This window comes from Microdochium trichocladiopsis, assembly GCF_020744255.1.
Source record: "Microdochium trichocladiopsis strain MPI-CAGE-CH-0230 chromosome Unknown B0I36scaffold_4, whole genome shotgun sequence".
NCBI classification, from domain to species: Eukaryota; Fungi; Ascomycota; class Sordariomycetes; order Xylariales; family Microdochiaceae; genus Microdochium; species Microdochium trichocladiopsis.
The window spans coordinates 1,560,990-1,580,010 of NW_025763547.1; the positions used below are offsets into that span (position 1 = coordinate 1,560,990).

At 53.9% G+C, this 19,021-nt stretch overlaps 6 protein-coding genes across 6 annotated transcripts; 4 read left to right on the forward strand and 2 right to left on the reverse strand.

Moving 5' to 3' along the window:
* Window positions 1-113: 113 nt before the first annotated feature.
* B0I36DRAFT_361766 (pyridine nucleotide-disulfide oxidoreductase-domain-containing protein) lies at window positions 114-1,598 on the reverse strand (the record flags this gene model as incomplete). Its single annotated transcript, XM_046158536.1, has 1 exon — window positions 114-1,598. The coding sequence occupies one exon, from the start codon at window positions 1,596-1,598 to the stop codon at window positions 114-116; it is 1,485 nt and encodes a 494-aa protein (XP_046013866.1).
* A 1,570-nt stretch (window positions 1,599-3,168) lies between these two features.
* Window positions 3,169-5,249, forward strand: B0I36DRAFT_104209 (uncharacterized protein). Its single transcript, XM_046147762.1, has 7 exons — window positions 3,169-3,423; window positions 3,514-3,643; window positions 3,716-3,783; window positions 3,861-4,117; window positions 4,174-4,320; window positions 4,386-4,463; window positions 4,517-5,249. The coding sequence occupies exons 1-7, from the start codon at window positions 3,310-3,312 to the stop codon at window positions 5,157-5,159; spliced, it is 1,437 nt and encodes a 478-aa protein (XP_046013867.1). The 5' UTR covers window positions 3,169-3,309; the 3' UTR covers window positions 5,160-5,249.
* B0I36DRAFT_266130 (major facilitator superfamily domain-containing protein) lies at window positions 5,204-7,184 on the reverse strand. Its single transcript, XM_046151208.1, has 2 exons — window positions 6,612-7,184; window positions 5,204-6,524 (listed from the first exon to the last, which is right to left on the reverse strand). Exons 1-2 carry the CDS (start codon window positions 7,108-7,110, stop codon window positions 5,428-5,430), a joined length of 1,596 nt encoding a protein of 531 aa, XP_046013868.1. The 5' UTR covers window positions 7,111-7,184; the 3' UTR covers window positions 5,204-5,427.
* Window positions 7,185-8,040: 856 nt separating this feature from the next.
* Window positions 8,041-9,277, forward strand: B0I36DRAFT_361769 (putative TfdA family taurine dioxygenase; the record flags this gene model as incomplete). The annotated part of the gene is made up of 3 exons (XM_046158537.1): window positions 8,041-8,574; window positions 8,706-9,114; window positions 9,177-9,277. 3 exons carry the CDS (start codon window positions 8,041-8,043, stop codon window positions 9,275-9,277), a joined length of 1,044 nt encoding a protein of 347 aa, XP_046013869.1.
* Window positions 9,278-10,491: 1,214 nt separating this feature from the next.
* Window positions 10,492-12,267, forward strand: B0I36DRAFT_361770 (uncharacterized protein; the record flags this gene model as incomplete). Its single annotated transcript, XM_046158538.1, has 1 exon — window positions 10,492-12,267. The coding sequence occupies one exon, from the start codon at window positions 10,492-10,494 to the stop codon at window positions 12,265-12,267; it is 1,776 nt and encodes a 591-aa protein (XP_046013870.1).
* A 618-nt stretch (window positions 12,268-12,885) lies between these two features.
* On the forward strand, window positions 12,886-14,107 carry B0I36DRAFT_241847 (NADP-dependent oxidoreductase domain-containing protein; the record flags this gene model as incomplete). Its single annotated transcript, XM_046149868.1, has 3 exons — window positions 12,886-13,161; window positions 13,260-13,566; window positions 13,635-14,107. 3 exons carry the CDS (start codon window positions 12,886-12,888, stop codon window positions 14,105-14,107), a joined length of 1,056 nt encoding a protein of 351 aa, XP_046013871.1.
* Window positions 14,108-19,021: the final 4,914 nt, after the last annotated feature.

Below are 19,021 nucleotides of genomic sequence, written 5' to 3' on the forward strand. Positions count from 1 at the left end.
CGGACGTCCAACATGTCTAGAGTGTGACACGAGCTGGACTGAATGAGACTCCACTCTACTTCATCAAGTTCCACGTCGCTAATGAGAAGGCCCCCAAAATGCAGGCAGAACTTTCAAGCGTTCGCCGCTGCCCTTTCGACTCGTGCGCCGGGGATTGTGTTTTCCTGGCATGCAGCATTCGGATATACCGCGCTGACCCATTGCGGCACAGCCCTTTTAAGGAACTTGACAAACTTGTAAAAGCCGACAGCATGCTCGACATTTCCTTCTGGGTCAACAACGCGCTCGGGGAAGGCAATGCCGGCACCATGAAGGCCCGGGAGGACTTCGCCAGTATTTTTGTTGTGGAATGCGCCCGTTTCGTGGTCAAACAATGGGCTGATAATGTTCTTGTCGCTCGTGCTGTTGGCTTGGAGCATTGAAGGTAGCGGATCGGTGGTGAAGCCCACGGCTTGTACAACATAGTCGCAGCCGCCGTGTGTCCCCGTTGTTGAGCCGACGAGGTATTTTCGGAACGCCGCAGCTTCATTGTCCCTTCCTCCGGAGCAGTCTATTCTTTCGACGATCTTGCCCACGGGGCTCCGAGCCAGAACTTCTTGGTTATCCAGATTCTCCCGGGCGAAATCTGCGGCACGACCCTTGAGCCCCGTGTTGTCGTACAGGATCCAGCCGGCGTCCTTGTAGACGGCATACTTGAGGCTTTTGTCGGCGGGGACGCGCGAGAACCAGCGCACGCGCAGGTTTGCGTGAGCTGGCGAGTGGGCGGCAAGGTTGTACAGGTTCATGAGAACAAGAATAGCCGAATGCGAGGCACCGATGACACCGACTGTGATTTGCGGCGCACTGCTCGAGGCCGTGGAGGATGCAGGGAAAAGCGACGTGGCAAGTAGGGACGGCTTGAGGGCTGTATCGAGCTCTAGGAGCTTTGGCCGACTGGTTGGAGAAGGGAGGAATGTCGCTGAGTCGGCCGCTGGTAGCTGCACAAGCGTCGGCGAAGCCCCTGTGCAATAGACGAGCAGGGGAGTTTGCCTTGTAACGGAGCTGTTTGACGCTGGATCGTCGATTGTGACTGACCACTCTTGCGAGCCCGCGTCCCACTGGGCGGTCGTGACACGACCCTGGCGACAGTCGATGGCAGGGTTGGCAGCGAGGCCGCCGATGAGCATGCTAACCATGTCTCCCGCATAGCCGAGTGAGCATGTGTCGTTGGGTGGGAGACTTTCCAGGATGGTGACGGGGTTCGGAGTGGGTGAAGTCTTGATGACGTGGTCCAGGGCATGGCTTGAACGTGCATAGTCGACAAAGAGCTTGGTCCGCGTGTTTCCGGGCACCTCGCGGTACCGCCGACTAATTCGGCCGCCCGCGAAATCGGGATCGACCCATGTCACAGTCGGCGACGATGGCAGGTGGTCGAGCAGCGAGCCGACCGTAGCAACGCCGGCAGGCCCGGCACCCACGACGAGCGCCGCGACTCGCTGCAGCTGCAGTCTAGATGTCGAGAAGAGAGCTGCGCGCATTGGCGTCCCGGGAAACCGCCGCACGGCATGCTGGGATGCCGGCCGGAGCACTGCCGGGCCCAGCAGCGGACGCAGCACCATGCTGGTATAGGTATGGACCGGGCCGAACAGGCTTACGAGCCGGGTGACCTGTTTGACAGATGAGTTCTGGTGAATCGTACAGGCCGGCTTCCAACCCGAGGAAAGGACGGATCTGAGCAGAGGCGGTATGCGCCGTGGGACGGGGACGACGGCGAAAAGATGCACGGGGAAAATCGCCGCAGGCCGGGGCGCCCGGCCAGGCCGTATTGCGTGACCAATGGCGTGCTCGGCGCTGGCTGAGTCATGCTCCGCCCGGGTGGCACCCGGAGCCAGCCAGCGGCCATGCTTGAAATATCCAAACGGTCAAACATACGCAGTCCCCAGAACTTGGATATCCGCCGTCTGGACGTTTAGGTCGATTATCACAGGGACTGCGCGGAAGCTCATGCATAGTTGTCCACCAAAGCTTTCCCGGACAGCAAGTTCCACGCCGAGGGACTCTCCATCGTGGTGGGTGCAAGCACCGTCGTCAGCAGCACGAAGGGTCATGTTTACATTCTAGGTGAAGTAACCCTTTGGGCGCTGATCTGCATTCAACGCAGCCGCCGGAGGCTACAAGTCAATCCTGAATTCACCCAACAAATCAAGTTTCATGAAGAAGGTGACTTATCGAGTTGCAGCCCGCTGTTGGATTCTAGTTGGTATTGGCTGCGCGAACTTGACTGCACTGTTGGAAGGATCTTGGTCCGAGGCGCTGATCCGACAATGCTCCTTACGAGTCGCAAAGGAGAGCAGCAACGCATGCTGGTATGTAGTGCAGGGCGTCGGAAAGCGTGCTGGATCATGCAATCGCAAGCATGCATGGGCTATTTTTGGCGTCAGCAGGGGTTCACTAACTGGCGATCTGTGGAGGCGGGCGGGGTCGGTTTGCATTCCCGAGTGTCTCGCAATGAAGCGACGTCATCTTGTTGACCATCACCTGCGTTCCCAGGCAAGCCTGGGACCCACGATGCAGGGTTATCGGCCTCAAACAGTCGTCTTGGGCACCTGTAGCTGCTGTCTTGCCCACCTGCTTACTATGGCGCTGCCACACCCCTCGGCCGCGCCGGGCCCGCCACGACGTCGACGCAGCCTTTGCAGGGATGCCTCCATACCCCAAGTAAGGAGTAGGCCGCCAATCGCTTGACATGCGAGGCGGACAGCTGAAGAAACGGACAATTTGTAGGGACATTCCAGTGGCAGGGCGGCAGGTGAACTCTGCTCGCCGCCTTGACAAGTGATAGTAACTCGTCCAAGAAAGTGTGATTCCATGAGGGTTGCCGGCCCAGTGTCCCAACAGTAAGTCATTGGCCAATTTGACGCTACCATTCGTCCCTGTTGTTTCGTTTGCTGATCCTCGACCCTCGAGGAATGTCCAGTACAAGGGCAGGTCCCCGTTCCCTGCTTGCCGACAACGGAAGGCCGTGACCCCGGACCAGGTCACAGCCATGCGGTATACAAGCTCCGTAGTTCCCACGTTGCTGTTCCACAACCTACTTGTGTTCTAGAAGCTCCATCTTCCCCGGCCCCCGCTTGTGTCTCAATATCTTGTCTCATCTCGAGCAACGCGCCAGAGCCAGGCATATCAACTTTCCGGCACCTGCGACAGAGTCAGTACACCACTGCCGTGACTGCTATCGAATCTGCTATCGTCATGCCTCGCTAGAGCTTGTTGCCTTCACTTTCGTCTCACGTCCGACGCTTCATCTCCCCCAATATATTTCGAGCAGTTATGGCTTCCCAGGCGGAAATCCACTCTATACTCACGTCTTACAACAACCTGGGCGAGCCTATGCCAACATGGAACCGGCCAGGATGTGTCTACGGGTTGACAATCACATTCATGGTATGATTGACTGAATGATCTCTAGCTGCCACTGGCTCACATACAGCTTGCTCTGCCCTGTGCACGCACGTCTTTCTGACAACTGTTCAGGCCCTTGCCACGATCTGCGTAGTTCTCCGCATATACGCCAGAATAAAACAACACTGCATTGGTTGGGACGACTACACTCTCATGGCTACCAGAGTGGCAGCAACCGCCTGCTCAATCGCTGTAATTAATTGTAGGTGCAGCTATCTAACATTGAACCAGAAAACTTCAATCCACGGGTCAAGTGACTAACAACAACATTCAGCCGTATCCAATGGTCTGGGCCAACACTTCTCCCAGCTGGGCATGGATACCATGATCGCATTTCAAAAGGTGAATAAATACTCGGGATCCATGTTGCGGAACACAAAATCGCCCCAGAGATGGACATGAAGTGCTGACTTTCCCAGGACTTCTATGTGGCGTTGCTCACATATATCGTCTCGACGACCCTTGTGAAAATGTGTTTTCTGACACAGTACTTTCGCATCTTCCAAGCTGGCACACAGACAAGGATAGTGTGCTGGATCTGCCTCGTCATTTCTGCACTCTGGGGCACGGCATTCTTCGTCATCAGTGCCGCTCCTTGTGTGCCCTTGGCGGCCTTCTTCGACTGGACCATCGAAGCTGACTGCTACGGATACGGCTCGAGGAATTATAACGAGCTGTGAGTGTTTCTCAGCATTCTGGATACCTACTTGCAGTAGCTGATTGGATGACCAGATTTGCCACGTTTGTCGCGCACTCGTCACTCAACTCCCTTCTCGACCTCGTCGTGCTTGCCATTCCCCTGCCAATGTATCTCAAGAAGAAAACCACATCGTGGAAGCAACGGGCGTCGATTGCCAGCATGTTCAGCTTTGGTCTAGTGCAAGTTGCCTACAACGACACCTATTGTCATCAACTTGGCATATGCTAATTACTATCCACAACAGGGTTTTTGGAATATCCATCTGGCGCCTACAAAGTATCATCGAGCACAGAGCAGCGACTTGGCCCGTGATGGACCCGACGTAAGTGCTGTGATACCGACTGTTCACAAGCTCATCTACTGATCATTGTATAGCTGGTATGCGTGCTCGGCGATCGTGCTTGCTGTGGTCGAGGTCGACATGGCCAGCATGTGTGCCTCAATTCCCGTATTCTGGCCTATACTTCAGGATAGTTGGGGCAAAATCTTCGTGACACAGGAAGTCGAGGTTGTCCACGAGTCACGGATTTCGAGCGAGACCGAACAGGGCTCCGTACACGGTAGTGACTCCTCACAAACTCGCGCGGGCAGTGAGTTCAGCTTCAAACTTCTGGACGTTCCCAAAGCTTTGCAGGCGCCACCAAGAGCGCACTACGGGGAGCCGTTCTCCGAGAATGGTAAAATACCAAGAAGGACAGCTGCGGGCAGCTGGGAGGTACATGCAATGTCTGAATCACAGGTGACTTCTCAAGGCCAGCAGGGTTTTGCCCAGGCGCATGAGAAGCATCAAAGATCGGCATCACGTGCTGGATCAACGAATGGAGCGAGATATAGCCCAAAAGATTTCGACAAGGAGACAGCTGCCAACTTGGGAGGACGTGCTGATACATCGCAGACATTTTATGATGACATGGACCACGAGGAGTCTCAGGCAACGATGTTGACAACCAAACGGAGCTGGCCACACTTGCTTCAAAGAAGCACGCGTGAACAACCAACTCCTCGGTGGCTCGTGTGAGTGATGATAGATAGTAAATACATGGACTTCTGCGTAGTCACTGTGCACGACACCACGATATTTATGAACCCATCACGAACGAGGCGAATTCTCCAAGAGTCGATGTGACCATGGAAGGCGAAATCTGAAGGCCTAGTAATGTTTGATTATTCTAGCCCGAAGATATCAAGGGAGCTCTTTGGTCGCTACTCGACTATCGAGAGCCATTCTGTAGTTGGTGGAATGCGCTTTATCACGTACATGGGCGAGACAAGAAGCAAGCCAACACCTAATACTTGAACCTGAAGTCCAGTCTCTTGTTCCCCTCGCCTTCGCGGGCGACTGTATCGTTCTGATATGCAAGCTGCTCCTCGGGCGTCATGGCGTTCCAAGCCTTCTCCTTCCGCTTGTTGAGGTACACGAGGTACTGTCGCTGCACGACGAACGTCACCAAGGCTAGCGCACAAATGGCGACAAGGACCTTGTTACCAGTCTTGTAGTATGGCCCATCCCAGGAGCGGTAGATCTGGGAGCCGATAAGGGAGCCAATTTGGACAATGACGTTATAGGTAGCCGCGGTGAGGGCACGCTTCTTGACGTCAAACGTGTTCTCTGAGATCCAGGACGATACCAAGGGGTGGAAGTACGGGTAGCCACTGATGAGCGTAATCAGACTGAAGCGACCCCATTCCCTGCCGCCGTCAGGAAGGGTGAGAAGAGCCGTCAGAAGGGGCAAGATCCATGCCTCTCCGAAGATACAATGCAAGGTACGCTCATTGAAGTACTCGCTCGAGAAAGCCAGAGCCAACATGGTAGTGATCTGAATAGCGGCAGAAGGAGCCGTGAGCATGTTGGCTGAAAACGTGGTAAAGCCAATCCGTTTGAGGGTCAAGGAAAGGTATGCCTGGACAGGTGTGGCCGGGATATAGGCAACAAGACCGATGAAGTATAGACCCCACATGGACTTGTCCGTCCAGGCTGCCTTGACGTCTTTCCACGTAGCCGGCTCCTTGAGGGCTGTGAGGCCCTTTGCCGGGTCGTCCCGCAAGATACGGTTGACCATGATGAACTCTTCGCGCTCCGTGTACCATGGCTTGCGGCAGAGCACAGACTTGGTGGACGTGGGTGAGACAGGCAGATAGAGGATCGAGATGAAGCCAATGAGGAAGGTCAGCAGTCCCTCAAGCAAAAACAACCAGAACCAACCAGGGTGGCCGCCAATACCGCGCATCTCCAGAATACCGGCCGCCAGCAGCGCCGAAATGACGCGAGCAATGTTCAGCGTCGACCAAAACGCGGCGAGGCGAATACTGAGCTCACGCGAGGTGTAGTAGTAGGTCGACATGAGGATGACACCAGGGATGAAACCTCCCTCAAAGGCGCCAACTGGAAGAGGAGGATGGGACGTCAGCTGCTGAGACCACGGCACTGTGATTATGTGAATGGCACGACGGTGCGGATTGTCAGACTTACTCAGAGCACGGGTGATGTAGAAGGAGGTACGGTCCGTCATGAATGCCTGTGCCCAGCTGACGGTACTCCAGCACATCATGAGGATGGGGAGGACCAGGTGAAACCCGTAGCGCTTGGTGAGGAACTGCACGGGGAATTCTGCCGCGAGGAAACAGAGCAGTTGGATGGTGGTTCCGTTGTTGTAGTCGTCGGTGGTAAGCTTAAGGTCGGTCAAGATGGTGTCGGCGAGTGTGTTGGACAAGTTGCCGCGGTCGAGCTGGAGACCAAAAAACATAAGACACAACCAGATGAGGAGGCGAATGTCGGTCTTGCGGACGACACGAGCCTCTTCTTCTGCAGTCCAGGTTACCTCAGGATCCCATCTGTGGGAGCCCTCATAGGACTCATGGGGAGGAACAGCATAGTGAAGGTTCTCACGGCCGACCTGGACTGCCTTGGGGTCGTCATTGACATTATGGACCGAGGTCGACTGGGGAGCCTCTATGCTATCAGCGCCCATGATGGCGGATGGGTGGCTGGCAAAGGGAAGGCAGAGGTCGCAACAAAAGAGAGCGCGAAATCACCTATGATGGGTCCGCACGGAGGAGCAAGCTGTGTCTCCAGGAGAAGACTTCCATGAGATGTATCCAGGAATTCGGGAAGGGAGCCGAGGGGGGACGGCATTGGTTTTATATTGAGGTTATGCAATCACGGTCCGCCCCTTGGGGACTTCCAGATGTTGGGTCGGCGGAGCAGGCCATAGCTTAGAACGTATGCTGGCATCGGGCCATGAACCCGAGAGGGAAAATAGCGTTTTGCCCGGTCTTATCCACGGCGCCGGGAGCGCCCTAGCAAGGGATCGATCTGGGCTGGCCCCTAGAACAGCACCACGGCCGACGGCGAGGAAAACTCGACTCATCACCGGCGCGCGCCCGGCCCACCCCCGCATTAAGCCGGGGAATTGGCAACCGCCTTCTCCAACTCGCCTGGCGGTCTTGCGATTGGAGCAGCCTGGTGTTGGGGGCGCAGCGGAGAAAATCTCGGAGACTCAGCTCGTCGTCTCATTATGGGGTCCGATGGCGTCTTCGCCCTCTGCTGCTCCTCATTCGGCAGCACGATAAATAGGTCCGCGCCGGTTCACGAACATGGGATCCGCTGCGTAGAGAGGGCAATAGCCAGTCGCCCGCAACGAAGGCCTCAATCAATCTTGCCCATAGACTTCCACATAAACCACGTCAGCCTGGTATGTACACTTGAAAGCAAGGACCCTTCCCGGCCCGAAAGGCTCATAGGCAACGGGCACTGCTCCCGGCCTGTTCCAGTCTTGTGCCGAGCTCGTGCAGAAGCTCGTCATCGCACCCCTGTCCAACACCATCGCTTGTCCCACCGCCCAACACCAGACCAGCTTGTCAATTATCACAAGCTAACGCTCGATACCATGTAGACAGCCATGCCTTCTGTCGCAACGTCCCTTGTCGGCGGCCACGAGGACGCGAGGCCTTCCATCTCGAAGCCGCTCGTCTACTCGGGCTCCCTTGACAAGTTCGAGCAGAACGACCTCACCCCCATCATTGGCCGTGAGTACTTTGGTTTGCAGATCCGCGATCTCCTCGCCTGGGATGATGTCGCCATCCGCGATCTGGCGGCAACCATCTCCCAGCGTGGTGTTGTGTTCCTGCGCGACCAGGATGTCACTCCCACCGAGATGAAGGACTTCATCATCCGTCTTTCCACTCTTGCTGGCTGCCCGTCCTCGTCGGGCTTGCATGTGCACCCTCTGACCGAAGAGGGGAGCGAGCTGGGGGACCAGATCTCGGTCATCTCGAGCGAGAAACAGAAGAAGGGTGGCGGCTTGACTCACCAGCTTAGTGATGTCTCGCGCTTCGCTAGCACGGGATGGCATAGTGACATCACATTTGAGAAGGTGCCTTCTGATTATGCCATGCTCAAGATCCACACACTACCGGTTACTGGCGGCGATACTGTAAGTCACGGCCTTCTCCCTGGTGGTCTACTTGCGTGGGCCACCACGTCTTGCCCCAGTCTGCTCGGATTTTGCGGTTCGAGAAGTTCAGTAGAAATTCGCATGAGCTAATACTTAATACCCGGTGGCAGCTGTGGGCTTCGGGTTACGAGATCTACGACCGTCTGTCTGAACCCATGAGAAAATTTCTGGAGGGTCTGACAGCCACGCACGATGCCAACTTTTTCCACGATGAGGCTGAGCGCCTAGGCAACCCTCTACGCAAGGGCGTCCGAGGCTCGCCACTCAATCAGGGATCTGACCTCAAGACCACGCACCCAGTCGTGCGGACGAATCCGGTGACTGGCTGGAAGTCTGTCTATATCAACAAGGGCTTCACCAAGCGCATCAACGGCGTGACCAAGGACGAATCGGATGTGTTGCTGGCATACCTGTTCAATCTGGTGACACAAAACCATGACGCCCAAGTCCGCTTCAAGTGGCGCAAAAACGACGCGGCCATCTGGGACAATAGATCAACGTTACACTGCGCGACCTATGGTGAGTTATATTTCTAACCATATCACTGTCTTGCCAACTTCATACTAACACAGCGCGCCCAGACTACGACGCGGCTCGTGCGGGAGACCGAGTGGCAAGTCTTGGAGAGGCTCCATATCTGGACCTGCAGAGCAGCTCACGGCGTGAAGGTCTATCACAATAGGTGATACCATCCTGCGAGTGAGGGAAATACAAATGTGTAATCATAGTTTAGCCACGACCAGAGACTTAGTGTCGAAGGGAAAAGAACGGCTTCAAACAAGGACAGCAGCTGCGAACTCCGTGCGAAGGCCCTGAAGAGTGCGCGAGGAGGCGATGGGCCTTACCGTAGACTCGGCCTCGAAATTGACCGCTTTCGCTACTCCATCATGTTCTAGGTGCAAGTTGTCAGCGAATGTGCATGACACGCACATACCTCCGCTAGGTATCTAAGTGAACTAAACGCCGGGATGAGCGGGTATCTGGCCCTGTAGGGGGAAAGCGTGTCGAGCGGCGTGCAGGGCAGCGAGATCCATGTAGCCGTGTTTTGTTTTTATGAAACAGGGCCGGAAGCGGGCAGCAGTGCGGAGACGGGAAGGACGAGTGGCGTGGCACCTGCCTTGTGTTGACAGTGAGCGTGATGATCGAGGGTGCTGGTGATGACGGTGAGATGGGGATCCGTCCTGAAAGGGAAGGAGAATCGGGCCCCAGCGAGAGCATGGCTCAACAAGGCACTAAATGACCGCAGTCTCGCGGTCCAGACGGAGACCGCCGTGGGTCGATTCCTCACCGCGAGCCTTCCAAATAAGCAAGGCCCTGCTGGCGCTAGAGTCACATAGGAGATCCAGGGGCCACTAGCGCATTCGAGGTGAAATCACCGGGGTTGGTGGTCTCGACCACGTGCTGGCGCAAACTCGAGCCGCGCCATCGCGCTTTTAGTGCTCGCAACTGCCGCCCCCGAGCCCACAACCGCCGCCGCCCCTTAGGGCTAGCGTGCCGCCATGCCTGGGAGGGCTTCTGCAGCCGGCTCGCCGCGGCTAGCTGCTGTTGCTGCAGCTTCAGATGCGCCCCCTAGCTCGATCCTCCAAGCCGAGCCCGTGCATTTTGCTTATTCTTCTTCTCGCCGTTGCGAGCCCTTTTGCGTCTCCCACCTCTGTATGCGAACCCTTCTCCTGCTGACCGATTTGAGTGTCGCATTGCCTGACCGCCCGCCCGGCACGGCACGGCATCCGCCCCCAACCCCAAGATCGCCGGTCCCGGCCCCCGCTCCGGCTGGGCGCCGGATGTGCTCCCTTCCCCACACGTCCGGGTGGTTGCCGACTGCCGTCTTGCTGCCACCTCTTCCCGCCTCTGCCCTCACCTCATTTACACACCACAACACGCGGCTTCCCGCCCGCCATGCCGGAGCCCAAGGCGTCGCGCGGCAAGCTTGTCCGCCGCGCCTGCGACGCATGCAAGATCCGCAAGATCAAATGCTCAGAGACGCCGCCCTGCACCGCCTGCCTCGCCTCCGGCATCGACTGTACGTTTCACGAGCGTCAGGGCACACGAGGCCCTCGAAATCTGCGCATCAAGACGAGACTGCGTATCGCCCAGACCCAGCTCGGGTCACATGCGCAACCGTTAGCTTCAGATGTCCAGGCGTCCTCGGGAGCTCCGATCGCAGACACGGGCTCGGCTGCTGGCTACAGCGACGACAGCGCCAGCCTGAGCGACCCTCCGCCAAACGTTCCACAGCCCCGGATACCCGACCTCATAAACTTTGTACATCTTTATGAGCAGCGTCTTTATCCGGTCTGGCCCATTGTCGATACCACCGCCCTTGTCCAGGAGCTTAGTGCTCCAGGGCCGTGCGACCCGCGCATCCTGCTGCTCGCCGAAGCCATCCGTCTGGGTGCGATTGCCCAGCTACGCCTACCCAATTCGCCCGCCTCGCCTGTCCCAGGTAGCCACGATGGCTGTGCAGATCTCACGGCTCTTCGAACCTGCTTTTTCCGCCATGTTTTCTACGAAAATCTCCAGCCTGGCGGACCCAGGTCCCTCATGCACTTGCGCGAGGCCTTGACCATCGCCCAGATCCTTCGTCTCGACCGTGAGTCCTCATACGCGACGCTTCCCGAGCCTGAACAACAGATGCGGAGGAGAATTATATGGCTCCTGTTCGTCACAGAACGCGGTGTCGCCATGCTGTATGAGCTTCCCGTAGTCTTGCGACCCAGTACCTTCCTTCCTGCACCCCATGGCGAGGTTCTTACATCTTTTCTAAAGCTGGTCAACCTTTTTTGGTCTTTCCAGGCTTCAGGCATCTTCGATACGGGCATCCTCCAGTCTGATGCTGATGTGCCAACCGTCTCAGCCGCACGTGACAGCCTCGAGCTACTCCAAGCGAGTCTCTCTCAGATGCCCATCGACACTACGGCCAGCAACGATGTCCAACGCGCAGATCTGTTCGTGACAGGGCAGTGGATGCGCGCCGTCCTATGGAGAGCGGCTTCGCGGATCGGCATGTCCAGTAATGCCATCACGGACCCAATTCGTATCGCTCGCGACCTGCTGTCTTTCGTGGCGCAAGTCCCTCAAGCTGCCATCGACGCGCATGGTGCCGCTATCGAGTTCAAGACGTTTGAAATCGCCTCGGCTGTTATTGACTCCATAGCACACAACAACCTCCCCGTCGTCTCTCTCGACGAGCCTGAGCAGGTTTTACAGGGCCTCCAGAGGATGTTGTCCTCTTCTAGGGGCGGCAATCGAGCGCTCCTGGCTTCTCTGTGGCTCAAGATGGCAACAATACAGCGAGCGGGTGTTCCCACCCCGCTTACATTTTCGCCTCTGCCTCGGGTTGAGGAACTACCTGAAGATGGTACCACCAGTCACTTGCCCCAGACAAACAATTCCCAGTCAACCGGAGCGTCGGTGCAGGTCTCAGCGTGGACTGATCTCGAGGATCTGCTACAAAACGGCATGCTCGGCAGGATATCGGGTATTTCGACTCCGAGGGATCGCGTGGGCGAGGCCACTACACTGCAGGGAATGACATGGCCTTTATTCGACGCCAATGTGCCACTCCGTACGCCATCTCCCATTACCAGAATGATCTTGGACCAGATCCAAGGCGCTACAAACGAGGAACTATCCCCATTGTCGAATATGCCATGGAATGGTGTCAGTCCTTGAATCACACCGGCTTGAACGGTCAACCCTGCTCATGGTGACTCTCAGCAACATTACTGTATGGGCGGGCGCTGCGCAGGCGATGGTAAGCCCTGCCAGGATAGGGCACCAATACCCTCAATTTCACTGAACGCCACGAGCCACGAAATTGTCTCACAACACGGTCTTGTGGTCATACCCTATCCATCGGCCGTCATGTTTGAAATAGTACTGGTGGCAGAGCATTTTTGCGCTGGGGGAAATAGGGGCCAAACTGACTAGCACGCCAAGTCGGTCAATGGAGAAAAGTCGAGCGAGCCTCGCCTGGCTTTCGTTGCCTGCCGCATACCGGCGACTAGCGATGTGGGGAGTCTACTCCGCACGGTTGGGGAGTCACTTTCGTAGCGGCAAGCCCGAGAGTTTCTCCGGCGCCATCTCCACGTCCCACACCAGCCTGCACCCCTCACCCACTTAGATTTCCACGTGCGCAGGGTCACTTTTTCGCCATCTTCTCCCATCCTTATGAGATAATTAGACGTTTGTCTATTTTCTTGTTCTAGCAGCTCTCCTGGAGTCTGACCTTCCCCTTCCGCGACTTTGCCGCCATTTCAAGTCCTCCTACCTCCAAGAGAGTCAGCAAACATGGCGTGGGCAGAACCCCGCAACACTGGTATGATCTACCGAAGGTTGGGTAGATCCGGCCTCCATGTCTCGGCAATTGGCCTTGGTGGGTGGCTCACTTTTGGCGGCCACGTCGAGGACGAGAAGACTTTTGAGTGTATGAAGCAGGCGTACGACCTTGGTGTCAACTTTTTCGACACGGCTGAGAACTACACTGCCGGCAAGTCAGAAATCGTCATGGGCAAAGCCATCAAGAAATATGGCTGGAAGCGCACCGACTTGGTTATTACCACAAAGGTACAGTACCCCCGAGCGAGCAGGATTGGCCCGGAATTTGAATGGACACCCGCGAATACCGATACAAACGCGAATGCTGACGTTTGTGCATCCTGTAGCTCAACTGGGGTGCACACAACGGCGAAATCTTGGTCAACAACCACGGCCTATCTCGCAAGCATATCATCGAGGGACTCGAGGCGTCACTCGAGAGACTCGATCTTAAGTACGTCGACGTGGTATACGCACACCGGCCGGATCGCCTTACACCTATGGAAGAGACTGTCAGAGCCTTCAACTATGTGATCGAGAAGGGGATGGCTCTGTACTGGGGAACATCCGAATGGAGCGCGGATGAGATCGCGGAGGCTGTTGGAATTGCCCGGGATTTGCGCATGATTGCGCCTATTGTGGAGCAACCTTTTTGTAAGTGTGATCCACGAACACTACATGTTAAACAAGGAAACAGTCAACTGATCGGCCTGCTCCTGCAGACAATATCCTTACCCGTGACCGTGTCGAGGGCCAGTTCCAACGCCTTTATTCGCGCTACGGTCTCGGTCTGACGACTTTCAGTCCCCAGTTCTTTGGCATGCTGAGCGGCAAATACAACGACGCGCTCGATGCCCCACCAGAGGACTCCCGGTTCTCGGTCAGTAAGGATGGGTTCGCCGAGCAGATGCGCAAGACGTACGGCGACGACTCCTGGAAAGCAAACATTGCCAAGGTCAAGAAGCTCAAGGCCGTCTCTGATCGTTTAGGGATAACGCAGAGTCAGCTTGCAGTAGCATGGTGTCTGAAGAATCCTAACGTCTCCACCGTCATCACCGGAGCCAGTAGGCCATCACAGATTGTTGAAAACGTCAAGGCTCTGGAGGTGCTAGACAAGCTCACCCCCGAAATTATGAACGAGATTGACGAGATTACTGGTGTCAAGGTTACCCCCGACCCTGCCAGGCAGTCATGATCATCGGCCGGCACTTTTCCGTACGATTCTGGGCTGCACATTGTAGTCTACGTCATCCGGGTGATAGACAAACCCCCGTCCGTTGACGCCTGACTGGCCGCGTTGATGCAAATAGAACAAAAATGTATCTTTGGCTTGATATCAACCAGCGTCAATCTCTTTCATAAGCTGAACCACGTTTCTCTGTTGCAAATACCTGTGATACTGCGCTAGCCGCTACGGAGTAGCTTTCCTCTGACTTATGTCATGTCATGTATTGTTTTTGATAAACCAAGTTCTTTGGCCCCAGAACCATGTATCAGCTGCGCTTTGCACATTTCGCCAAGCAGGAGTGCCTGGTTTTAGCATACAATTCTAGTTGGCCATATTATCTACCATTTAAGTGGGCCAGCCACTTAAATAGCACGATTGCGAATTGCACGTGAAACCCGTAGTCAGCCAAATGTCTCTGTCTATTCGGGCTGGAAAAGTATCTGGATTGACGCCAAGTGCCTACACGTCATATTTTTGATCTAAAGGCAGCTCCCAATTTCAGAAGAAAGACACGTTGCAAGCCTGAGATCATGCGAAAGTTTCATGGTTGCAAATTGCAGAGTCAAACAATGCAGTACAGAGGGGGACGCCGTTATAGTCCAGCTGCTATATTGAGAATTTAGGCCACATGTCGTCCTGGCGCGGCTTGTAGAAGCCGCGCAAAATAATGTAACGGGACGAGAAACATTGTGTTGCACTTATAGGATTAACGTAATCCACAAGTGACTGAGACATACAAGTGAATGAGACACTTTCAGGGTACTCGTACGATAATGTATAAGAGAATTCAACCACAACGCCTTAAATCAATTGAAACTATTCAGAATCCTCTTCTTCAGAGGCAGATACAACTTTCTGACACGTACGAGCATTATGCCCGGGCTCGCCGCAGACGCCACATCGTCGCGCGCGCGTTTCGGGCCTCCTCGTACGACCACTATTCTGACTCGTTTCCGCTATTAACTGCTGCGTCGCATCGATTTGAGCCTTCAAATCCTTTGCCTGATCAATCGTGAGGGACCCTCCTTTCTGTAGCTGCTTTCTTTTCGTACGACGACGGCGGCTGAGGCGGTCGTTTGCATCTCGAAGTTCGGCGATTTCTTGGCGCATAAGGTCCTGCTCGTGCACCATCATTATAACTCCTTTTCCTAGCTGTCGTAGGCCCTGAACAATGGACGACGGAGAGCTATTCTGGTGTCGTACGATACGATTTTCAATATACTTCGTCTGCGATTCGGTCTCAATTGGGTTGTTCGGCGTCTTTGAAACCCATGGGGGTGGTAGTCCAGCAGAGGAACCTGGCGGTGTCGGCGTATGAAACTTCACATCTAGCTGCGAAATCACATAATTCGGGTCGTACGGTACTAGGCCTGTCGCTCTGAAGCCTGCCTGGATGTTTGATTTGGTCATTGCAGCGTCGTACGCCTTATAAAAGGCTGGGAGGAAGTCCTCCTTTGAAACGTGGGTTACGTGCGCCCGCATTAGACCTTCGATTTCTTTACCGTACGCCCGTTTCAGAGGTCCAAAACACCCAACATCGAGAGGCTGGAGCTTATGCGACGAATGAGCAGGCATACAGAGCGTAACAATATTCTGTTCCTTGCAGTAGAGCTCGAAATCGACGGAATGGTGGCTCTCGTGGCCGTCGAGGATAAGGAGGCGGTGGGTACCCTTCGTACGACTCTTTGTATGGAAATCAAAGTGTTTTACCCATTCTAGGCCTCTCTCGTTCGTCGTCCAACCGTTTTCTGAAAGCGCGATTACCCAGTTGGCCGGTAGAGGGCTATTCGCGGTCCAGGAGTCGAGGTGGACCTTCCCGGCGAAGATAATGTACGGCGGGATTGAATAGCCGTACGACGCGATACCCTGGATTACTGTAACCCATTCCTGATTGCCTTGTTGTACGGCTCTTGGCCTCCCGCGTCGATCGGAGGTCGTAACGACAGTTTCGGCGGAGATTTTACCCATCGCGAAGCCCGTTTCGTCGAAGTTGTAGATATCGTCATCGTGGATCCCGTATTTCGCGATTATGTTTCGTACGAGCGTAAACCACGCGTGATACGCGTCCGGATCTTCGCAAAGGACCCTCTGGTAATCGATTCTTCGATTAAAACGCGTACGGAGCTCAGGTCGTCGTCGTACGAAGTTCGAGGCCCAGTTCGTTCCGACGCGTGGCGCGTCGCGTACGCGGAGGAGTCGATCCGCCATTTCTCGAACACCACCTAATTGCGGTGGAAACGATCGCGAATCTAGGTCGATTATATATCGTACGATACTGTCCTCTTCGTACGAGGTCAATTTCTGGCAGGGTGGTCGGATATCGCGTTTCGCAGCTTGGCCGTTTCGTCGTCGTGGGAGGGTCGCATGGGATACATTATAGAGTAGTGCAGCCTTTTGTACGCTTAATTTTGGGTTTGAATGGAGCGCATTAAGCGCTAGGATAAGGTCGCTTTCATTTGATTGTCGTCCCATTATTGTTGGTGGAGAAAAGGAGGAAAGAAAATGGGGGGTTAAGAATGGGCGGAAAGTGTCTCATTCACTTGTGTGTCTCAGTCACTTGTGGATTACGTTATGCTATTTTAAATGCACCATACAAGCAGCAGCAAGGTCGAACGCCATTAGATAGATCAATTGTTGCTTCTCTGTATCTGTCAAATTACGACTTAGTGCTGCATTTGTTTCATAGCATAGTCGCTTCAGAACCGTATATATGTGAACTTTCCGCTAACCGTGTAACAGCAAAGGCCGCGGTGGTCGGTTAGACTGGGTGATTTGATGGGATGTGAAAGATATGCGGGAGTGGCTAGAGGGCGACATTTAAAGTCGCCTCCGGCCCGGGGGCATCACTGACAGACAAGGTAGCTTATACATCTGTGTGAACGGTGTTCCAAATATTCTCACAGCACGGCGGACTCCCTCTGCTTAGCACCAACCAAGTGGTATATGATCGACCTTCGACAATTCATTAGAGTACTAACACAGCGCTCAAATGATTTGGGTTTACAAGTCAGTGCGGCACTTGTCCTTGGCTATTTAAGAGCTGGGTGTTTCACAGAAATTCCCGCAATGTGAAAAATCTCACCCTGGAGTAGGTACTAGATATCTACTGCGCTGTCCTGGAAATCATATGGCTACGGAATGGACTACTTAGGGGAACAACATGGAATATCTGCACAGCTATCTGTAGACTCAAGTATCCTGCCTTTATCGCACAACAAAGTGGTTGGACAGAGCTTGACAAAGCATATTGTTGGGCCGTACTTGTTTTACAGCCAGTAAAGTACCTACTCACTTAGTGTTTCGTCCACTGCGTAGTTGAAGCCAGACTTCAATGTCAGCAACGCGGGAACTGGAGAATATGATGATCGATCAAATGGCGAAAATAGCCAAGGGAACAAGCAAGGTGAAAAACAAGTTCACTTCCATTCAATTTGAGCGCTTCTTAATCCACGGGGACACCATATGCACCCGCTGTCTCTTCACCTCAGTGACTAACTACCAAGATAAAAATCAAATGTGGATTGGTTTCATGAGAAAGCCTACACTTGTCGACTCTTGATTTCATCAACAACACCCCGAATCTCTTTCCTAGAGCTACACCGCCATGCGATAAACATTCTCATCTGTCATAATTCCATAATCCATGGCTCGATCCTTTCAAGAGGGTCAATTCCCGCTTAGGGTTCTGTATCCTGCCGCATTGCCGTCTATTGTGAGTAGTCCAAGGGATGAGCATATATCGACTCATAGTTTAACAACATTGCAGACTTAACGTAAACAAACTGTGGTTTAGTTGAAACAGCAAATGCTGACCACAGGATTTGCACCATTAGTCATAATCGAAGAACGGTCTCAGGACCTAACTACTTGTTATCATTCAAATTTACCTCATGACCAGAAGCCTGTCTGCAAGCTATTGTTTCGCTACCAGGCCCCTACCTGATGGCGACAAGTAAAGTGCGTCTGGAAGTGTTCGCGTCTATCAGAGGAAGCAACACTGCTTGTAGACTGCTGTGAGGCATATTTTCCGGTGTGTAGTGAGAGGTAGTGATAGAGCAGTATATAAATGATGCTTGATAATCTTTTTATACCTGCCTCTGTTCGGGTTGTCTATATTCACCTTGGTAATATACCACAAGTTCACCAGACTATATAGAACAGTTCTCGCAGAAATAAGAAAAGAAGTACATAGTAAGGGCAACACTGCTGCCATCTCTTTAGCGGATTGGTTTCCTATTAGTCTACAGCCATGAAATTGAATGTTCAAGTAGCATAAAGGACGATAACAATTTAATGGAGCTTTCGCACGCTATGCAACTCGAAAACTCCGCATTTAGTTTCTTCTGTTCTTCTGTTGCCCGAGGAGGATGCTCCCTTGAATAGAAGCTAGAATGTAATGCTGATAAAGAGTGTCAACTGAGTAAGGCCTCACTTTGCCCAAATGATGAGGGAAATACTTGACTTCTATATCGTTGTACTTCGGCATCCGCTGGTAACATCCAGTCCATAAGGAGCGAAGCTAAAATATTATTATTTATAGTACGCGTGACCCGCTAGTACTAGGGGTTTAGCGGTGCTACGAATCTATCGTGTAATAAACCGTGCCTTTAGGCTGGACTAAAAATACACGCTGCGTCTTCTCCGCGCCTAAGCGGCGCCTGCGCTTATGGTTATTGTCGCGTGTAAGAAAGCCAAGAATATAAAGACATATCAAATTCTCATTCCACTCCTCGACAACCAATAGTATCTCTATTTTGCATATGAACGGGTCTTCTCAGTTAGAGCATACTATAGAGTGAGTCAGCAGTTCGGTCTGGCGTAAATGACAGTAAGAGAACAATTGGCATTATTTCTATTGTATCAAGACGACCATACAAAGAG